A 21575-nucleotide genomic window follows, 5' to 3' on the forward strand; every position below is an offset into this window, starting at 1 on the left:
TTTTAGTAGAGACGGGGTTTCACCGTGTTAGCCAGGATGGTCTTGATCTCCTGATCTCATGATCCGCCTGCCTTGTCCTCCCAAAGTGCTGGGATTACAGGCGTGAGCCACCGCGCCAGGCTAAAAATTTTAATGTGTTTTTTAAATTGACATATGATTGTATATATTTATGGGATTCATAGTGAAGTTTTGATACAAATAATATATAGTGACCAGGATAATTAGCAGATCCATCATCTCAAACATTTATTATTTCTTTGTATTAGGAACATTCAATATCCTCCTTCTAGCTATGTGAAACTATATAATGTACTATAGTGAACAGTAGTCATCAAACAGTGGAACACTAGAACTGATTCCCCTTGTCTAGCTGTCACTTTGTATCCTTTAACAAATCTGAGCCACTTTTAGAAGGGCTAATGTCAATCATGAGGGTGGTGCCCCCATGACTTCATCATTTCCCAAAGGCCCCACTTCTTAGCACTATCACAATGGGTATTAGGTTCCAACAAATGAATTTGGGGTGGCGAATACCAACATTTAGATCATAGCAAGTGTTTAGGAAAATACTAAAATCAAGCCTACTCTTTTAAACAACCTTTAGACAATTAAAATGTCATAGGAGTGATTTCAGTGACAAGTTTTCAATCGGAAGTCAAAAGCTCCAAAAGTTATCATATTACAAATGTTCCCGTGAGAAACATGTACATCTGTAAAACAAACAAGCAAACAAGCAAAAGGAGGAAACCAGAGTTCTAAACTTACGACACCACAAGAAAACTCCAAAACAGAGGTCTGTACGGAGGTATTGTGGGCCACACGGTGCTGCCCACACACGGGGTTTTGTGAGAGGTCTGGACTGGAACTTGTTTGTACATTTTTTCTTCCCTCCTTTGCTTAAACTGTTATCAGACCTAGAGACCGCCCCCCTCCAACTCCCAGCCTGAAATGTTCTACCACCATGGTCCCAGCTAGCCCAAATCGTCACCTCCGCCAAGGTCCAGACCTCGGGGTCCCCCCAGCTCAACTTCTTTGACGTCATCACATCATCAGATGCTGCTTGAAGAGTCACTTGGCTCATGTCTTGATATCCCAGAAATCTCAAAGGCATCTGGGGAGGGCTGAGCCAAGTACTTTTTCTGCCTCCAGTTACCACAAAATCACATTGTTTTATACAGAGAAAAATCTGTTTCATGCTGATTTTTAAAGACTGTGCAAATTTATATCTTCTATTCTCATGAATAAGATCTATAAGGTTGACCAAAGTGAGCAGAATTAGGCTTTATGACATGGGATTCTTAAACAATTGGATTAGAGTTAATGGAGAAGGATTTCCATCTGGTTCTCTTCCAGGTGTCTTGAGTTTTCATCAATTTTGTGTTTCCTCTGGCAGTGTTGGTTCATTGAAAATTTAACAAGTTTGGCCAGGCGCAGTGGCTCATGCCTGTAATCCCAGCACTTTGAGAGGTGGAGGCAGGCGGATCACCTGAGGTCAGGACTTCGAGACCAGCTTGGCCAACATGGTGAAACCCCATCTCTACTAAAAATACAAAATTAGCAGGGCATGGTGGCGCATGCCTGTAATCCCAGCTAGTCAGGAGGCTGAGGCAGGAGAATCGCTTGAATCCAGGGGGCGGAGGTTGCAGTGATCCCGAGATCGCACCATTGAACTCCAGCCTGGGCAACAAGAGCGAAATTCTGTCTGAAAAAGAAAAGAAAAGAAAAGAAAATTTGGCAAGTTTGTAGTGGTTCTACTGCAAGGAAAAACTACAACTTAAAAATGTGTTTACTCCAAATTGTACTATTAGTAGGAGATTTCTGAAAGCCTAAGTTTTCATTAAGAACTTTTTCTTTAACAGTGCATCAAGTGAAAGCCTTGAGATGATTCTGGATTAGATATATGGCAAAGTTACCGTGAGATCAAAAGCCATTGTCCAGATGAAGAAATCCTCAGGGTCGATATGAGTGCACATAGGATGACTGATGGAATCCAAGAAAAGCTGCCATAGCTCTGATTTTGCCTTTTTGTGTTGTCTTTAGAGACATGCTCTTGCTGTGTCGCCCAGGCTGGAGTGCAGTGGTGTTATCTCAGCTTATTGCAACCTCCGCCTCCCAGGTTCAAGCGATTCTCCTGCCTCAGCCTCCCAAGTAGCTGGGATTACAGGCATGTGCCACCACACCTAGCTAATTTTTGTATTTTTAGTAGAGACAGGGTTTCGCTATGTTGGCCAGGCTGGTCTTGAACGCCTGACCTCAGGTGATCCACCTGCCTCAGCCTCCCAAAGTACTGAGATTATAGGCATGAGCCACCTCACCTGGCCCCGCCTTAGCCTTCTGAGTAGCTAGGACTACAGGTGTGCACCAGCGTGCCTGGCTAATTTAAAAAAAAAAAACAAAACTTGTAGAGATAGAGTCTTGCTGTATTGCCCAGGCTGGTCTCAAACTCCTGGCCTCAAGCAATCCTCCCACCTGTTTGATTTCATGTGTCTCAAACAGCATAGGAGTCTACTAAAGGCTTTTTTTCTTTTTTTTTAGAGACAGAGTCTTGCTCTGTCACCCAGGCTGGAGTGCAGTGGCTCGATCTTGGCTCACTGCAACCTCTGCCTCCCAGGTTCAAATGATTCTCCCTGCCTCAGCCTCTCGAATAGCTGTATTACAGGTGCCTGCCACCATGCCCGGCTAATTTTTGTATTTTTAGTAGAGACAGGGTTTCACCATCTTGGCCAGGCTGGTCTCAAACTCCTGACCTCAAGTGATCCACCCATCTCAGCCTCCCAAAAGTGTTGGGATTACAAGAGTGAGCCACCGCGCCCGGCCCACCAAAAGCTTTAAAGTGAGGTGAATGCAGATTCCATTTTCAGATTCTGCTACAAATTGTGGGACCTTAAACAAGTTACTCATCTTCTCTGTGTTTTAGTGTTATGATCTGGAGCCTGATCTTCACTCTACCACTTACCCTGTACATCTTGGAAGTTTTATTTTATTTTCCTGTGACTGTTTCCTTGTCTTGAAGATGGATTATTCTAACATCCACTTCATAATCTTGTTTCATTTAAGGAGATCGATCATACGTGGGAAGCACTTACAACAGTGCATGGACGAGCACGAGTATTTCATAATGAGCAGCTGTGGCTGTTACTAACACTGGTATTACTAGTACCCGTACTTCCAGGCAGGGTTGTTGAGAAGGTGAAATGAAAGAACGCACACCAGGGCAGGTTACATAATTTGTGGACCCCGATACAGAATGAAAATGCAGGACACCTTGTTCAAAACTTCCTAAAAACGTCAAGACTGGGACAGCTGAGTATTAAACCAAGCGCAGGACCCGGACCTGCACAGGTTGCACGCTCGCAGACACATTTGCACACAGTGGGTGCTAAATAAATTCTCCGTTCACCCTTGTGAAGTCTCCTATGCCTCACTCGCGCCAGCACCGTTCACAGTGCCCACTGGCTGTATTTATCGCTGACATAAGGATGAGGACTGGAATTGCATTCACTGCAGAGTCCCACCTGGAGGACAGACCCTTATCCCCGCCGACTCCCCCAGGTCGCCCTGGCAGCGTCGGCCGCTCAGTTGCAGGCCTTCGCCACGCAGGCCACGCTCGGGGGTTCGGGGTCCACCCCGGCCTCCTGCGGCCGGGCCACCCTACTCGCGCGCAGCCGGGCGCCGCCGCGTCCCCGCGGTGTTTACCCGTTGCCCGAGGAGACACCCGCGCCACCGCCGGCTCCCGGCGCCGCCGCTTCCTCAGGGCCGGTTCCGGGTCCGAGCGCGCCCCCGGGCTCGGGTCGTCATGAGCCGCGGCCGCTCCTCCGGCTCCGGGAGCCTGGACTGCACCAGCCATATCGCGCTGGGTGCCGCTTCACCAGCGCCCGAGGTACGGTCCCAGCCGCCGGCCGCGCGCGGGGGTGGCCCTGGGGATAGACGACCCAGGAGGGGCCGAGGCTCCCCTGATTTGCACCCTTTTCCTCCCGGAGGCGTGGGCAGAATCAGAGCAGCTCTGTGCCCGCGAGGGCTGTGGCCTGGGACTGCCAGGGCGCTGATTTCAGGAGGGGATGGGCAGGACCGGAGTTTGCGGAGCGCGTCTGAATTTTAGGTTGTGCCACGCTGCTTCTCTGACCATTTAAACCGGTGAAATTCGAAAGACTGTGGCCGGGCAATTCCTCCCCGCCACCCCTGGGAGCAAAGAATTCCTTCATTTAACTTTCCCTGCTTAGCTACTGAAGTGTGCTTCGGAGCAATTTCTGGAAAATCTGACGTGGTAGGAGGAGGGCCAGCCCGGAGTAGAGTCACTGGCCCTTTCGTTGCGAACTAATCCAGAAACGTTGGTAATTCAGTTGCTCCTGAATGCATCTACTCATTTACTCCCAGGAGTTACTTAGGTACTGGGGACTTTCAGGTATCAGATGTACCAATGCGCGCGCGCACACACACACGAACATGCGCGCATACACAGACGCTCGTGCACACACGCGAACACGCACATACGCGAACAAACACGGGCGCGCACACACACGAACACGGACATATGCATACTTGGGCGCACAAGAAGATCTGGCTGGCTCAGCCTGGGTTAAGAATCCCCCTTTGGCCTTGGCATCGGGGCCCACCGGGTATCGTGTGTATTGGGAGTAGTTGCCAGAGATGGGGGAATTGTGTTCAGCTCAACTGCTAACCGCAAGTAACTCACCCAATTAGCAAATGATGGAGGATCTTTCTTTCTTTCCAGTTTTGGACTTTTCCTACCACGCTGTGTACTGACCATAGATATCCCTGGGGGATGTAGTGGATTCAAAACATGAGTTGGATTCTCCAACGTGCCATCGGAATTCTTCTAATATTCAGCAGCTTTGATTGTTGTTTTACATCTGACCTGTATTTAGATTTCTCTGATTCCTGGAATATTTGTGGAAAATAAGTACCACTGTGTGCAAATAAAACTATTTTTTCTTTCTTTCTAACTCAGAGGCCAGTTACTAGATGTTTTTTCTTTCATCTGACATTTTCATATTTGACTTTATTAATTTTTATCCCAATGTGGTGTCTTAACCATACATAAGTATGTGGTATTTTTATATTATTAATATATATATATTTTTTGGTGAGCCCATTGAAAGTAAATTACAGCCATCATGATTCTTTCTCTCTCCTTTTTTTCTCTTGTTCTCTCCCTCCCTCCTTTTCTTTCTTTCTTCTTTTTTTCAGACAGGGTCTCACTCTGTTACCCAGGCTCGAGTGCAGTGGCACGATCTCGGCTCGCCGCCGCCTTGACACCCCTGGGTTCAAACGATCCTCTCACCTCAGCCTCCAGAGTAGCTGGGACTACAGGCATGCCACGATGCCTGGATAATTTTTGTATTCTTTGCAGAGGCAGAGTTTTATCGTGTTGCTCAGGCTGGTCTCAAACTCCTGAGCTCAAGCGATCCACCTGCCTCAGACTCCCAAAGTGCTGGGATTACAGAGATGCACTACCATGCCTGGTTCCCTATGACCTTTCATCTGTAAATACTCTGGTGTGTTATCTCCTATGAATAAGGGCATTCTCTAACGAACATACAATGATCAAAATCGGGATGTTTAGCATTGTGACAATAATATTATCTAATATACACGACCTACCAAAACTTTGCCAGTTGTCCCAATTATGCCATTTATTGCCAATTTTTTTTCCATCTCAGGATCACACACTGTATTTAGTTATGTCTCCAGTCTCTTCAAACCTGGAACAGTTCTTCACATTTTTTTTGTTTGTTTTTTTGTTTGTTGTTTTTGTCTTTGATGATACTGACATTTTTGCAGAGTCCAGGTCATTCATTTTATAGAGTAAGTTTCTCTGATTGTCCTTCGTGATTAGATTTTTGGGTAGGAATAACATAAGAGATGTTATGTCTCAGAGTATCACATCAGGAGGGGCATATATCAGCTTATGCCATTATTGGTGATGTCCCCAACTGGTGGCCTCTGCCAGATTCTTCCCCTTTAGCAATAAATAAGTAATCATATTAGTTGAGTAATAATACTGATTCAGATAGAAATTTTTAGCATAAGTCACTACCTACAAAAGGAAAATGTCCATTAAGCATGAGATTTTAATTGGCTTAAAATAACTAAATTTTATTGAGAACAAAAGTAGCTGCAGAAAAGGCAGCATTTATTACAATTAAATGTTCAGTTTGCAAAATACTTTATCTGAGATCATCTTATAATTTAGATAGGCAGGGCAGAAATTTCTCACTATATAAGATGAGGAAATAGCTTACTGGATTGGAAATGATGGAGCAGGGACTTGTATCTTTCTTTCAAAAGCTTTGTACTTTTCCTACCATGCCAGACTGAAAAACATTAAATTACAAAGCAGTGATAGTCTGTAACTTTCTGGAAAAGTAAAATACTGTAGAGACTGAGATACTAGTTTTAGACTCAAAACTAAATTCAAACCATCCTGATTATACCACTCATCTGTGACATCTTGGTCAAAACAATTAATGTATCAGCATTTTAGTTTTTTCTTCTAAAACATGGAATCATAAAACTTATCGCATAATGTAGTTTGAGGATTTCACAGTTAATAGATGTAAGGCACTCAAGAGAGTGTCTGACAGAATAAGTGCGTATCAATATTAGCTATCGTTATTCTTTGTAACTTTTGGAATTTGCTTTGGTGTCAACACCACCGCACCTACTCCTACCATCATCACCAATGCTTCCATCAGTACTTCAACCACCATCTCAATAGTCAGTGTTTTGAGAATCTGTAAGAGGGACAGAGGATACAAAAATGAATTGGAGACTGACCCTGCTCATAATGAAGAACTGACAGTTTACAATCCACTTTGGGAGGCAGAGGTGGGTGGATCGCTTGAGCCCAAGAGTTTAAGACCAGCCTGGGCAACATGGCAAAACCCCATCTCTACAAAAAACACAAAAAGTACCCAGGCATGGCCTGTAGTCTTAGCTACTTGGGAGGCTGAGGTGGGAGGATCACTTGAGCCCAGGAAGTTGAGGCTGTTGTGAGCCTTGATCGCACTACTGCACCCCAGCCTGGGCAACAGAACAAGACCCTGGCTCAAAAATAAAATAAAAATTAAAAAAGAGTTTACAATCAAGAGAAACAGACACATAAAAAGATTACTCCTTCATCCACACTAAAATTTAATGCTGCACTCTTCTCAAGTTAGATTTACCTATAATGCGATCACCAGCACAGCCTTACTGGGATTGAAAATGTGACAAATACTAACAGCAATATTATGAGAATTGAAGTGGAGCAGCCCAAACATGAAGGAAAGAGATATGCTTTGGGGGAAGTTTACAAACATAGCTTTCAGTAAGACTGCATAACTTTGTTATGCATTTGAAATAATGCTACCCAGTGAAAATGTGCTGGGTGCGGTGGCTCATGCCTGTAATCCCAGCACTTTGGGAGGCTGAGGCAGGAGGCTCACTTGAGGTCAGGAGTTCGAGACCATCCTGGCTAACATGGTGAAACCCCGTCTCTACTAAAAATACAAAAAGTAGCCAGGCGTGGTGGCGGGTGCCTGTAATCCCAGTTACTGGGGAGGCTGAGGCAGGAGAATTGCCTGAACCTGGGAGGCAGAGGTTGCAGTGAGCCAAGATTGTGCCACTGAACTCCAGTCTGGGTGACAGAGCGAGACACCATCTCAAAAAAAAAAAAAGTGACCTAATTATAAAATAGGATCACCAGTCGGCAAAAAGCTGTAGCGATAGTTTTGTGGAAGGTGCTTGGATTCCAAATCCTCTGACACCAGTGAGAAGCCACAGACATAGGGTGGCTTGTAGGCTCTCTTGCTGTGGCAGTGTTTTCACATACCTGGAAAACCTAGATCAAAGTTACAGCTCCAGTAGATACCATTGTTGGGAATTTGAGCATCTCTTTCCTTTCTGTAAAACAAGGGTTAATTAGAATAACTATCAACAGAATTGTTATGAGAAGCAAATGTAAATAGCAACACACTCTATCAGCAGCTATAGTTCCTCAAAACAAAGGACTTAGAGCTGGTCATAGCTAACTATAAAGGAGTTAAAGTCTGTTTTCCTTTTTCTTCCCATCATTTCTACTTTTAAAAACCTCATATAAAATACATATAACATAAAATTTGCCATCTTAACTTACCAATGTACAGTTTAGTGGCATTAAGTACATTCACATTGTTGTGCAACCGTTGCCACAAGCCATCTTCAAACCTTTGTTCATCTTGCAAAACTGAAACTGTACTCACTAAGCAATAACTTCACATTTCCTCCTCCCCACAGCTCCTAACAACCACCATTCTACTTTCTTTCTTTATGAATTTGACTATTCTAGGCATGCTGTATAAGTGGAATCAGACTGTATTTGACTCTTCTAGGCACACTGTATAAGTGGAATCAGACTGTATTTGACTATTCTAGGCATGGTGTATAAGTGGAATCAGACTGTATTTAACTATTCTACCCATGCTGTGTAAGTGGAATCAGACTGTATTTGACTATTCTAGGCACGCTGTATAAGTGGAGTCGGAGTGTATTTAACTATTCTAGGCATTCTCTATAAGTGGAATCAGACTGTATTTGACTATTCTAGGCATGCTGTATAAGTGGAATCAGACTGTATTTGACTATTCTAGGCATGCTGTATAAGTGGAATCATACTGTATCTGACTATTCTAGGCACTCTGTATAAGTAGAATCAGACTGTATTTGACTATTCTAGGCATGCTGTATAAGTGGAATCATACTGTATTTGACTATTCTAGGCACGCTGTATAAGTGGAATCAGACTGTATTTGACTATTTCAGGCACGGTGTATAAGTGGAATCAGACTGTATTTGACTATTCTAGGCACGCTGTATAAGTGGAGTCAGAGTGTATTTAACTATTCTAGGCATTCTGTGTAAGTGGAATCATGCTGTATTTGACTCTTCTAGGCATTCTGTGCAAGTGGAATCATGCTGTATTTAACTATTCTAGGCACGCTGTGTAAGTGGAATCATACTGTATTTGACTATTCTAGGCACGCTGTATAAGTGGAATCAGACTGTATTTGACTCTTCTAGGCATGCTGTATAAGTGGAATCATACTGTATTTGACTATTCTAGGCACTCTGTATAAGTGGAGTCAGAGTGTATTTAACTATTCTAGCCATTCTGTGTAAGTGGAATCATGCTGTATTTGACTCTTCTAGGCATTCTGTGCAAGTGGAATCATGCTGTATTTAACTATTCTAGGCACTCTGTATACGTGGAATCAGACTGTATTTGACTCTTCTAGGCACGCTGTATAAGTGGAATCAGACTGTATTTGACTATTCTAGGCACGCTGTGTAAGTGGAATCATACTGTATTTGACTCTTCTAGGCACTCTGTATAAGTGGAATCAGACTGTATTTGACTATTCTAGGCACGCTGTATAAGTGGGATCATACTGTATTTGACTCTTCTAGGCACTCTGTATAAGTGGAATCAGACTGTATTTGACTATTCTAGGCACGCTGTGTAAGTGGAATCATACTGTATTTGACTATTCTAGGCACTCTCTCTGTATAAGTGGAATCATACTGTATTTGACTATTCTAGGCACTCTGTATAAGTGGAATCAGACTGTATTTGACTATTCTAGGCATGCTGTATAAGTGGAATCATACTGTATTTGACTATTTTAGGCATGCTGTATAAGTGGAATCATACTGTATTTGACTATTCTAGGCACTCTGTATAAGTGGAATCATACTGTATTTGACTATTCTAGGCACTCTGTATAAGTGGAATCAGACTGTAGTTGACTATTCTAGGCATGCTGTATAAGTGGAATCAGACTGTATTTGACTATTCTAGGCATGCTGTATAAGTGGAATCATACTGTATTTGACTATTTTAGGCATGGTGTATAAGTGGAATCAGACTGTATTTGACTATTCTAGGCATGCTGTATAAGTGGAATCATACTGTATTTGACTATTTTAGGCACGGTGTATAAGTGGAATCATACTGTATTTGACTATTCTAGGCATGCTGTATAAGTGGAATCATACTGTATTTGACTATTTTAGGCACGGTGTATAAGTGGAATCATACTGTATTTAACTATTCTACGCATGCTGTATAAGTGGAATCAGACTGTATTTGACTATTCTAGGCACGCTGTATAAGTGGAGTCAGAGTGTATTTAACTATTCTAGCCATTCTGTGTAAGTGGAATCAGACTGTATTTGACTCTTCTAGGCACACTGCATAAGTGGAATCAGACTGTATTTGACTATTCTAGGCATGCTGTATAAGTGGAATCATACTGTATTTGACTCTTCTAGGCACTCTGTATAAGTGGAATCAGACTGTATTTGACTCTTCTAGGCACGCTGTATAAGTGGAATCATACTGTATTTGACTATTCTAGGCACGCTGTATAAGTGGAATCAGACTGTATTTGACTATTCTAGGCACGCTGTATAAGTGGAATCATACTGTATTTGACTATTCTAGGCACTCTCTCTGTATAAGTGGAATCAGACTGTATTTGTCCTTCAATGACTGGCTTATTTCACTTAGCATAATGTCCTCAACGTTTCTTCATGTTGTAACATGTATCAGAATTTCCTTCCTTTTTAAGCTTGAAATATATTCCATTGTATGCATATGTCATGTTCTGTTTATCCATTCATCTGTCTCTGCACACTTGTGTTGTTTCTTTCTTTTGGCTGTTGTAAATAATGCTGCTATGAAAATGAGTGAACCAATATCTCTGTGAGACCCTGCTTTCAATTTTGAGGGATATATACCCGAAGTGAAATTGCTGGATCCTATGGTGATCCTATTATTAATTCTTTGAAGAACTGCCATACTGTTTCCGTAGTGGCTGCACACATTTTACATTCTCACCAGCAATGCACAAAGGTTTTCATTTCTCCACATCCTCACCCCCACTTGTTATTTTCTGTGTGTTTTCTTCCTTTATTGTAGCCTTTCTAATGGGTATGAGGTAGTATCTATTTCCATTTTTTAAAGAACCATTTCCTCCCTCTTCTGGTTTGCTCTGTTTTTTTTTTTTTTTTTGTTCTACTCCTTTTTCTCAAAATCAAGTTTAAGAAGAGATCTGACTCTAGTTGCATGTCTTCATATAAACTTAAGTCAGAAGCCTTCTCTAGATATAAAGAAAACCAGTCTCCACCCCACCACTCCCAAAAAGAGAATATAGAGAAAAAGAAACAGAAGGAATAGGGAAAAAAGAAAACATAAATGATAGTTGAAAGAAATACAAACATATCAGTAATTATGATAAATATATATGGACAAAATGCTTAGTTAACTAAGAAAAGCCATATTGCATTAAAAAAATCTAAATATATACTATTTATGAAAGACACATTTAAACAAAAAGATATGGGAAGGTTGAAAGCAAAAGTGTATAAAAATGTGTATCAGGCACATAACAACCAAAATAAAATTGATTGGCTATATTAATATTATGCAAAATACTTTAACACAAGAAAAGCATTAGTAGTGGTAAAGAGAGTCACTAAATAATGATAAAAATTTCATTCATCAGGTAGTTGTAATAATTCTAAATGTATATGTTCCTAAGAACACAGCATCAAAATAGAAAAACAAAAATTGACAGAAGCAAAAATCTGTAAGGACAAATAGACAAATCCACAACTAAAGAGAATATTTTAAACATATCTCTTAGTATTTGGTAGATCAACCAGAAAAAATTTGGTAAGAGAGCTGCTAAAAGTGCTAAAGTGCAAATTTGGTGAAGTCACTGTGAAGAATAGAAATATGTAAAATATTTGGGATGTGGCTATAAAAATTAACAGGATTATTTTTCCCCAATTACCCAAGGGAATAAATGCCTTTCGTCTATGAAATAATAAACCAGACAAAAGCTTAGAAATTGTACTCTATTGGTAGGAAGTGAATTAGATGAGTAATTAAATGTTTCCCCTTGTTTTAAATTAAAATGCTTTATACTATTAAAAATAATGACTATCTAATTGTGAGCAAACGTTAGACAAACCCACCTTGAAGGACATTCTACAATATGTTGACCAGGACTCTTCAAAAGTGTCAAGGTCAGGATTTGGGGAGACTAAGGAAAAATGAAAACTAAATGGCTTCTGGACTAGAAAAAGGACATTAGTGAAAAAAAAAAACTGATTATATTGGAATAAGGCCTATTACTTAGTTAATAGTGTTGTAACAATGTCAATTTCTTGGTTTTAATAGATTACCTTAGTTGTATAAGTCGTTATTATTAGGGGAAGCTGGCTAGAGGGCATATAGAAACTCTGTTTTGTTTTGTAACTTTTTTGGAATTCTAAAATTATTTCAGAATAAAAAAGTCTCAATAAATGATAACCAGTTAATCCGTTTACACATCCAACTTCATTTTAGCTTTAACATTTAGTTTCTCTTGGTATCTATCTGCTCTTTGACCACCTGGCTTTAGAGATGAGATAAAATCTTCAAAGAAAAGGTAGGGGAGAGCTTTTTGAATGCCAAACTTTTTCTTTGCATATTTTAAAGAGACTGCTTGTGTATTTACTTACTGTTACCAAATATAATGTGTAGTGTATTTCAAACAATAGTGAATACTCCTTGGTTTGTACTTGAATTGAGTTGACTAATAATTATAAAGACTTACTTTTTTCCATGTTCAAGGACAACTTGATTTTTTTTAATTGAAAAAGGGAGTAACATTTGCTGAGCCAGGAATTATTTATGCTATGCTCTTTTACCCAAGGTTTCCTTATTTCTTTGTTTTGCTTCCAACTTTCTTTCCTTTGAAATTGGTGCTTTGGTGGCTTTGATCTAAGGCAGAGAAGTTCAAAGGCATTGCTGAGGCAGAGCAGTAGCACCTCATTCTTTCTCTTACTGATACCAGCACAGCTATTGCTGATAGTTTATATATCTACATGTTCAGATATTGCTTATAAAAATAACTGTCTAAACCAGGCATGGTGACCCATACCTGTAATCCCAGCAACTCAGGATACTGAGGCTGGAGGATCGCTTGAGCCCAAGAGTTTAGAGACTGCAGTGAACCATGATTGCGCCACTGCACTCCAGGCTGTGTGCAGAGCAAGACTTTGACTCTAAAAATAATAATGACAATAATAATTAGTAAATAATAAATCAATAAATATCTGAGTTCCCTCATTAGTGCCATAGGGAGTGGGTCAGTCTCATAAAAATAAATATCTGAATTGTATTTCTGAGTAACTGAAATGACTTCCTTTTCATTGACTGAATTTCCCTTATGCTTTTCTTCTTGAATCTTCCTTATTAGCTTCATATAAAAATGCATTTTTCAGCATATTAAGGCCATCATAGTCTAACCTCAATGTCTGTGCAAGAAGGAACAATTTTAAGACTTGACTATAATTGTCCCATTTCCCTAAGTCTTTTCTACTTCAGACTAAAAGAAGTGGATAGTTGAACACTGAAAAGGAACTCTTATTGTTGAAATCTTATGAATGTTTGGAGTAAGCAAAAATGAAAACTCAGGAGGAAATGGGAACCATAAATATTCTGCTTAGTGAATCATACATTGTATTAGTCACCCACTTGACAAACATTTATTGTCTTAGGCACTCTGTTAGGCACTGAAGATAAAGAACTTTTTTCCTTGACCAACTCTAAAATGAGTGCCCATTTTCAAGCAGGTGCTCTTTTATATACGGTCCCCCTTTCACAAAAGTTATATCCGCGGCCAGGTGCGGTGGCTCACGCCTGTAATCCCAGCACTTTGGGAGGCTGAGGTGGGAGGATCACGAGGTCAAGAGATGGAGACCATCCTGGCCAACATGGTGAAACCCCGTCTCTACTAAAAATACAAAAAATCAAAAAATTAGCTGGACATGGTGGTGCGCACCTGTAGTCCCAGCTGCTCGGGAAGCTGAGGCAGGAGAATTGCTTGAAACCGGGAGACAGAGGTTGCAGTGAGCCGAGATCACGCCGCCGCCCTCTGGCCTGGCGACAGGGCGAGACTACATTTAAAGAAAAAAAGTTATATCCTGGTGTGAGAAATAGATTTTTAAAAAGTAAACAAATAGACAAACAAGGTAATTTTAGAGAGTGTTAAGTCCTTTGAAAAGAAAATAAAGCAGAATAACAGGATGGAGATGGAATGGGGTGAGGGCTAAAGTCTAGTCTGGGTAGGGTGGGTAGGGTTGGCTCCCCAAGGAGATAACATGCTGAATTGGAATAGTCTTAGAAACAGCAAGAGCGGTGCCAGGCCCTTGGGTGGGAATGAGCTTGATGTGTTTATTTTTATTTTTATTTTTTTGAGGTGGAATCTTGCTCTTGTCACCCAGGCTGGAGTGCAATGGTGCGATCACAGCTCACTGCAACATCCGCCTCCCAGGCTCAAGCAATTCTCCTGCCTCAGCCTCCCGAGTAGCTGGGGTTACAGGCATGCACCACCACGCCCAGCAAATTTTTGTATTTTTAGTAGAGATGGGGTTTCACCATGTCGTCCAGGCTGGTCTTGAACTCCTGACCTCAGGTGATCCACCTGCCCCAGCCTCCCAAAGTGCTGGGATTACAAGGGTGAGCCACCGCACCCAGCAATGTGTTTAGAAAGAGTGCAGTTTGTGGAATGTTCCTCGATTTGGGTATATCTAATGTTTTCTCATGATTAGATTCAAGTTAATCATTTGGGGCACTTTTGGCAATTGGATAAGAGGTGTGTTTTTCTCAGTGCATTGCAGATGGAACCTTGTGCCAGAAGACAAAAAAAGGCTGCAAAACTGTTCCAGATTCAACAGACTAAAGATACTTGGCAACTACATGCAATGCATTTATTGTTTCTCTAAGGAACATTATTGAGATAATTGGTGAATAATATAGTGTCATTGTTAAATTTCTTGAATTTGACAATTGTATGAAGAGGAATGTCCTTGTTCTTAGAAAATACAAGCTGAAGTGTTTAGAGGTAAGGGGCCATAGTGTGTGCAAATTGCTCACAAATGATTCAGCAATCATATTGTAATATACGCATAGAGAAAGGAATACATCAAATGTAGCACAATGTTCTCACAATTGGTTAATCAAAGTGAAACATACTTGAGTTCCTTGGATTATTCTTGCAACTTTTCCATAGGATTGAAATAAAAATGAAAAAAAAATTATGTGCCAGGCAACAAATGGAGTTAAAAAGTAGAAGGCATTGTTTCACTCCAACTATGGAGCTTACAGTTGAGTTAGGTAAATAATAATTGTTAATAAATAAAATTTTTATCAATTTTACCAATAAAAAATAATTGATAATAAATAAAATTTTAAAAATGAAGAAGGCAAACATGGCTAGAGTAAATATATGGTCTCAGAGAAGGACCTAGAGGGACAGACACAATGAACAAGCAGAATTACACAGTGTGCTGTAGCAGACCAGGGAGGGACAAGGGATGGGAAGTTTTGCTGAGGTTACTGGGGCAATGGTGATGGTGGTCAGGGGGTGATGCTGACCTTGATGTGCCATCAGGACATGCAAATGATGGTTACTAGACGGTTGGAAATGTCAGTCTCTAGTTAGAGATGCAGATTTGGGAGCCATTAGATACTGGAAGTGGCTGAGATCGCAGGAGGGCATGAAGTAAACCCGTGAGAATGTCCCAGTGATGAGGAGAGAGCGTCGAGGACAGAACCCAGCAAATATCAAGTTGTGAGTGGGTGAAGGAAGTGAGCTGCAGTAGGGACTGAGTGGAGGGCTAGAGAAGTGGGAAAAAGGAGAGACGCTCAGAAGAGAATGGGGGCGTGAGAGTAAGGAGGATTCCCCAGCAGTAAGTGATTTGTGTGTCAAGGCCCAAAAAGGAGGTCAAGTCAGGTAGAGAGTAAAAAGTGTCACCTGGACTTGGTGGCCTGCGGAGCTGCCCGCTGGCCCCCTGGGCACTTCTCTTAGTCTTTGTCATTCATTCTACTCCTAGGAGCTGTGCTGCCTGCAGACCTTCTCTGAGAGGTTCCGTTCTCAGTGGCCTGCATACTAGGAAGCCAGGAACCAGCTGGAGTGTTTATGCCCACCATGCATCCAGGTCCCAAGAGGGCAGGCAGCATCTCAGCACTGGTCCTGCCTCCCCTTTCCCCTGTGTTGGTGGCACACATTCCCTTTCAGGTGGGAAAATGGGTCTCCATACGGATTGTTCTCCACTCTAGGATTAAAAGCAAGGATTCTTGCTGGGCGTGATGGCTCATGCCTGTAATCCCAGCACTTTGGGAGGCCGAGGTGGGCAGGTCACGAGGTCAGGAGTTCGAGACCATCCTGGTTAACACGGTGAAACCCTGTCTCTACTAAAAATACAAAAAAATTAGCCGGGCGTGGTGGCTGGTGCCTGCAGTCCCAGCTACCCGGGAGGTTGAGGCAAGAGAATGGCGTGAACCCGGGAGGCGGAGCTTGCAGTGAGCCGAGATCGCGCCACTGCACTAGAGCCCAGGCGACAAAGCGAGACTCCGTCTCAAAAAAAAAAAAGCAAGGATTCTTGTGCTGTGACTCCTCAAGGCTTTGCTATTGATATGCAAAACCATGCTTTTGAAATTGTAAATCTTCTTCTGTTCCAGAAAGCCTACTTCTTAAAAATCAAGAACTCTAGGCTGGTCATGGTGGCTCATGCTTATAATCCTAGCAGTTTGGGAGGCCAAGGCAGGAGGATCTGTTGAAGCCAGGAGTTTAAGACCAGCCTGAGCAACATAGTGAGACCCCATCTCTACAAAAAAATTAAACAAACAAACAAACAGCGGGCATGGTGGTGTGTGCCTGTAGTTCCAGCTACTCAGGAGGTTGGGGCAGGAGGATACCTTGAGCACAGGAGTTCAAGGCTGCAGTGAGCTATGATTTGTACCACTTCACTCCAGCCTGGGTGATGGAGTGAGACCCTGTCTCTAAAAAATAAATAGAGAAATAAAAGAATTCTATAGCTCTGGAAATCTTCCAGTGTTGGCCTGAGTTATATCCTCATGGACCCATCAGCAATATCTACCCACAAAATATACCTCCAAGTAATGGAATGAATTGACTTATTATGTGGATTTATTTAGAATTGACAATTAGAATTTTAGAGAATAATTGCCAAGAAATGATTATGGTTTTGACCATATTGGCTGTTAAGTGTTTCTTTCTGATAGTAATTAACCAACTATTTAAAGTCATGTCTGCTTCACGATTTTAAACCATGCCATTTGAGTAGAGATCAATGCCTGTGCTTCTATTCATGAAGGCAAGTGGGCAGACTGACATTTACCTAACAGTGAAATTAAAATATTCAGATTTATTCAAGCTTACAAAGATAGATTTATTCAAGATGCAGGCGATAGAGTTTCATTTCACATCATTTTGACCTGGAGACAGTTTATTCCTTCTCCAATCCCGGCAGGGATATTTGCATGAAGATTTTTGTAACCTTGTGTAATGGTCTGGTATTAACCTTAAGACCACACTCTTTTGGAAACACAGGATGTGATGGTTCATTTTATGTATTGCTGGGAAGTTTTTTGGTTTTGTTTGTTTGTTTGTTCTTAGATGAGATTAGCGTTTAAATCAATAGACTGAAAGTAAAGTAGATGGCCCTCTGTAATGTGGATGGGCCTCATCCAAGCCATTGAAGGCCTAAAGAGAAAAAACTAAGATTTCCCAAGGAACAGAGAATTCTGCCTCCACAATCCCTTTAGACTTGAGCTGCAATATCAGTTCTTCCCTGGGTCTCGGGGCTGCTGGCCTGTCCTGCAGATTTCCGACTTGCCAGTCACCACAATCTTGTAAACCAGTTCCTTAAAATGCATCTCTGTCTATGTACATACACATCCTATTGGTTCTGTTTCTCTGGAGAATCCTGACTAATACACAGGGGAACTTCACTGTGAGTCCTTCCATGCTTGAGGGGTTTGTTGAAATGAGGGGATCTGGAGCCCACACAGAGGGCAGGGTATAGCTAGGCCCACAGGTACTTCACTCACAGACCCAAAGCTGTATAATGGACAGCAGGATGCTGGGAAGAGCCTGTTGTAGCCCCTGCCCAATTTCGTAGAGAGACAGGGCTGACCAATCCATCGGTGCTCACGGTAGCCTAACATACTTTTAAGGATCCATGAGAATGTTCTATATTTTTTTTAATCAGTACAGAAAAAAAAATGAGCTTTGAAGTTGAAAAAATTACAGATGATCCCCAACTTATGATGGTTCAACTTAGGATTTTTCAACTTTACCATGGGTTTATGAGGATGCAACCCCATTGTAAGTTCAGGAGCATCTGTGTTTTGATACATAATATTTTGATATATTCATCTTTATACTAATGCAGTCACAAAAAATTATTTTTAATATCTTCTATGAAAGAAGGGACCCATGAAGGCAAAAGTGTATAGGGCCCACAAAAGTTATAAGGCAGCCCTGTAGGGAGATGAAACTGTGTGTAGAAGCATTATGTAGAAAACATTGATAAATATGGGCCGGGCGCAGTGGCTCATGTCTGTAATCCCAGCACTTTGGGAGGCCGAGGTGGGCAGATCACGAGGTCAAGAGATCGAGACCATCCTGGCCAACATGGTGAAACCCTGTATCTACTAAAAATACAAACATTAGCTGGGTGTGGTGGCGTGTGCCTGTAATCCCAGCTACTCGGGAGGCTGAGGCAGGAGAATCGCTTGAACCAGGGAGTCGGAGGTTGCAGTGAGCCGAGATCGTGCCACTGTACTCCAGCCTGATAACAGAGTGAGCTCCATCTCAACAAAAAAAAAAAAAAAAGAAAGAAAGGAAAACATTGATAAATATTAATAATAGAAGAGTTACTACTAGGTGATAGATAATAGAAAATTCAGTCTTAAAGTTGTTTGCTCCTCCTCCTATAGGTTGATATGAAACTGATGAGTATTGAAATGACATCCAACAGTCTTCAGTCTCCCTAGTTCCACAGTTTTGTGGCACTAGAGCATTGCTCTTTTGGAAGATGGCATTAACTATATTTCAAGTCTATTTAAGGGAAATATTCCTGAGGAGCTAATTTAAATCAATAGCTTATTAAGGTTTCAAGCACACCACTCAACATATGAGCTAAAATATTACATCTGCTGGGCCCAGTGTCTCACGCCTATAATCCCAGCACTTTGGGAGGCCAAGGCGGATGGATCACCTGAGGTCAGGAGTTTGAGTCTAGCCTGGCCAACATGGTGAAACCCTGCCTCTCCTAAAAATACAAAATTAGCCAGGCATAGTAGGGGGGCGCCTGTAGTCCCAGCTACTGGGGAGGCTGAGGCAGAAGGATTGCTTGAACCCAGGAGGCAGAGGTTGCAGTGAGCAAAGATCATGCCATTGCACTCCAGCCTGGATGACAAGAACGAAACTCCATCTGAAAAAAACCAAAAAAACCCCAAAAATTAGCCGGGAGTGGTAGCGTGTGCCTGTAATCCCAGCTACTCAGGAGGCTGAAGCACAAGAATTGCTTGAACCCAGGAAGTGGAGGTTGCAGTGAGCTGAGATCACACTACTGCACTCCAGCCTGGGTGACAGAGTGAGACTCTGTCTCAAATAAATAAATAAATAAATAAATAGGCTGGGCGTGGTGGCTCACACCTGTAATCCCAGCACTTTGGGAGGCTGAGGCAGGTGGATCACCTGAGGTCAGGAGTTTGAGACCAGCCTGACCAACATGGAGCAATCCCGTCTCTACTGAAAATACAAAATTAGCCGGGCGTGGTGGCGAATGCCTGTAATCCCAGCTACTTGGAGGGCTGAGGCAAGAGAATCACTTGAACCCAGGAGGCGGAGGTTGTGGTGGGGCGAGATCATGCCATTGCACTCCAGCCTGGGCAACAAGAGCGAAACTCCTTCTCAAAAAAAAAAAAAAATACAAAAATAAATATTACATCTTAGAAAAATTTTCATTTTAAAATAAAATTTATCAAGTGTCTAATAATAAGTGAAGTGAAAAAAATCCCATTTGGGAAGAGTTCTAAAATCTTTAACATGTGGAAAGATCTCTTTCTCTCTCTCTCTCTCCCGCCTTTCTCTCTCTCTGTCTCATCTATCTATCTATCTATCTATCTATCTATCTATCTATGAATGATAATGATGAATAAAGTGTCTCATCTGGTTGTCAACAGGGACTTTTGGTTCCACCATTCCTTTCTCAGTGGCTATTCCATATGTGACATTGTTCCCAAATTTGCATTCATTATTCTTGACAGCTATACCCAATACCTCCCATGGAGGTAGATCCCGTACAAATGCTAAAAAACTGCTAGTTGCTTAAAATAGGACCTGAAGTTAATTAATTTTTTGAGTCCAGCCTAAGAAATTATCTTACTAACTTGAACAGATATTTTTAAGCTTCATAGAACTTTATATTAAACTAAATTATAAGCTCCAAAATCAACAAGATCCAATCTGTACATTTATGAATGTGTACAGTTATGAACGTGGAAGAATCCATCTTCCAAAAAGTGGTTAGAAAGAGACTTATGAATTAATTAAAATTAAATCAATTATTTGAGCTTAACGTTACTTATGGAAATGCAAGTGATTGTTACAATAGTCTTGGAGACAGCAATATCAAGCATCAGAAAATCATTCAATTTAGGAAAAGGTGATCATTTCAACTTTTAGCCAGGCCTATATGGGACAATAACATTGTGAGTAAGAGGCCAGGTGTGGTGGCTCACGCCTGTAATCCCAGCACTTTGGGAGGCCAAGACAGCTGGATCACGAGGTCAGGAGTTCGAGACCAGCCTGGCCAACATAGTGAAACTCCGTCTCCACTAAAAATACAAAAATTAGCCAGGCATGGTGGTGCGCGCCTGTAATCCCAGCTACTCAGGAGGCTGAGGTATGAGAATGGCTTGAACCTGGGAGGTGGAGGTTGTGGTGAGAAAAGATTGCACCACAGCCTAGGCAACAGAAAGAGACTCCGTCTCAAAAACAAACAAACAAACCCATAAAACAAATAAACAAACAACAACAACAACAAAAATTCTGAGTAAGACCATGGGCTTTGGCGTCAGAAAGTCTTGGTTTGAATTCTTACTGTGTCATTTTGTTCATTCATTCCTCAAATATTTACTGATACTCAGTCACTGGGGCTACAGTGACGAACCAGAAGCCATTCTTCTATCTCTGTGGTAGAAAAAGAGCTTCCGAGAAAAATTTCACACTTACGCTAATTCTAGAAATGAGTTATTTATTACAGTAAAAACTGAAGAAAAAGGCAAAACAAAGCATTTTAATGTTTTCTGATTAACAAGTGAATTTAAATGTCATATATCAGTGAGGTTACAGAATAAAGATACTGAAGTCAGAGAGGGTGTGTTAATATAATGTCCCATAATGTACGTCTGCCATGCAAAAAAAACCCTTGAGATTAAGATTAGATGTTGCAAAGGAGGTGATGAGGAGCTTTTAAAGATAGAATGAGTTAAAGAAATAATTGCAAACTTATTAGTCAGGACACTCATAACAAGATACAGAAAAATCGTAAATTAGATAGAAAGGGACTTTCACCCTAACAAATATTAAGGTTTATAATTTTATAAGTAAGTTTTTTTTCTTCTTCTTCTTTTTTTTATAGAGTCTCGCTTTGTCACCCAGGCTGGA

General features: G+C 41.5%; 1 protein-coding gene and 1 long non-coding RNA gene across 4 annotated transcripts in view; one reads left to right on the plus strand and one right to left on the minus strand.

Moving 5' to 3' along the window:
• Positions 1-221: 221 nt before the first annotated feature.
• On the minus strand, positions 222-3834 carry LOC134730523 (uncharacterized). The gene is made up of 2 exons (XR_010112320.1): positions 3697-3834; positions 222-1702 (listed from the first exon to the last, which is right to left on the minus strand). It is a non-coding gene; the product is annotated as an uncharacterized LOC134730523 (long non-coding RNA).
• CCDC170 (coiled-coil domain containing 170) overlaps positions 3694-21575 on the plus strand; it is a 128226-nt gene continuing 110344 nt past the window's right edge. The window contains exons 1-2 of one of the 3 annotated variants that reach the window (XM_055114229.2): positions 4488-4684; positions 14703-14936. In XM_055114229.2, the coding sequence (XP_054970204.1) occupies positions 14886-14936 (51 nt within the window). In that variant the 5' untranslated portion in view covers positions 4488-4684; positions 14703-14885. Of the gene's footprint in view, positions 3881-4487; positions 4685-14702; positions 14937-21575 lie in introns of those variants that run through there. The other 2 variants (XM_008963897.4, XM_063605036.1) reach the window with 2 other exon arrangements.

This window comes from Pan paniscus, chromosome 5 (genome assembly GCF_029289425.2).
Source record: "Pan paniscus chromosome 5, NHGRI_mPanPan1-v2.0_pri, whole genome shotgun sequence".
Classification (NCBI taxonomy): domain Eukaryota; kingdom Metazoa; phylum Chordata; class Mammalia; order Primates; family Hominidae; genus Pan; species Pan paniscus.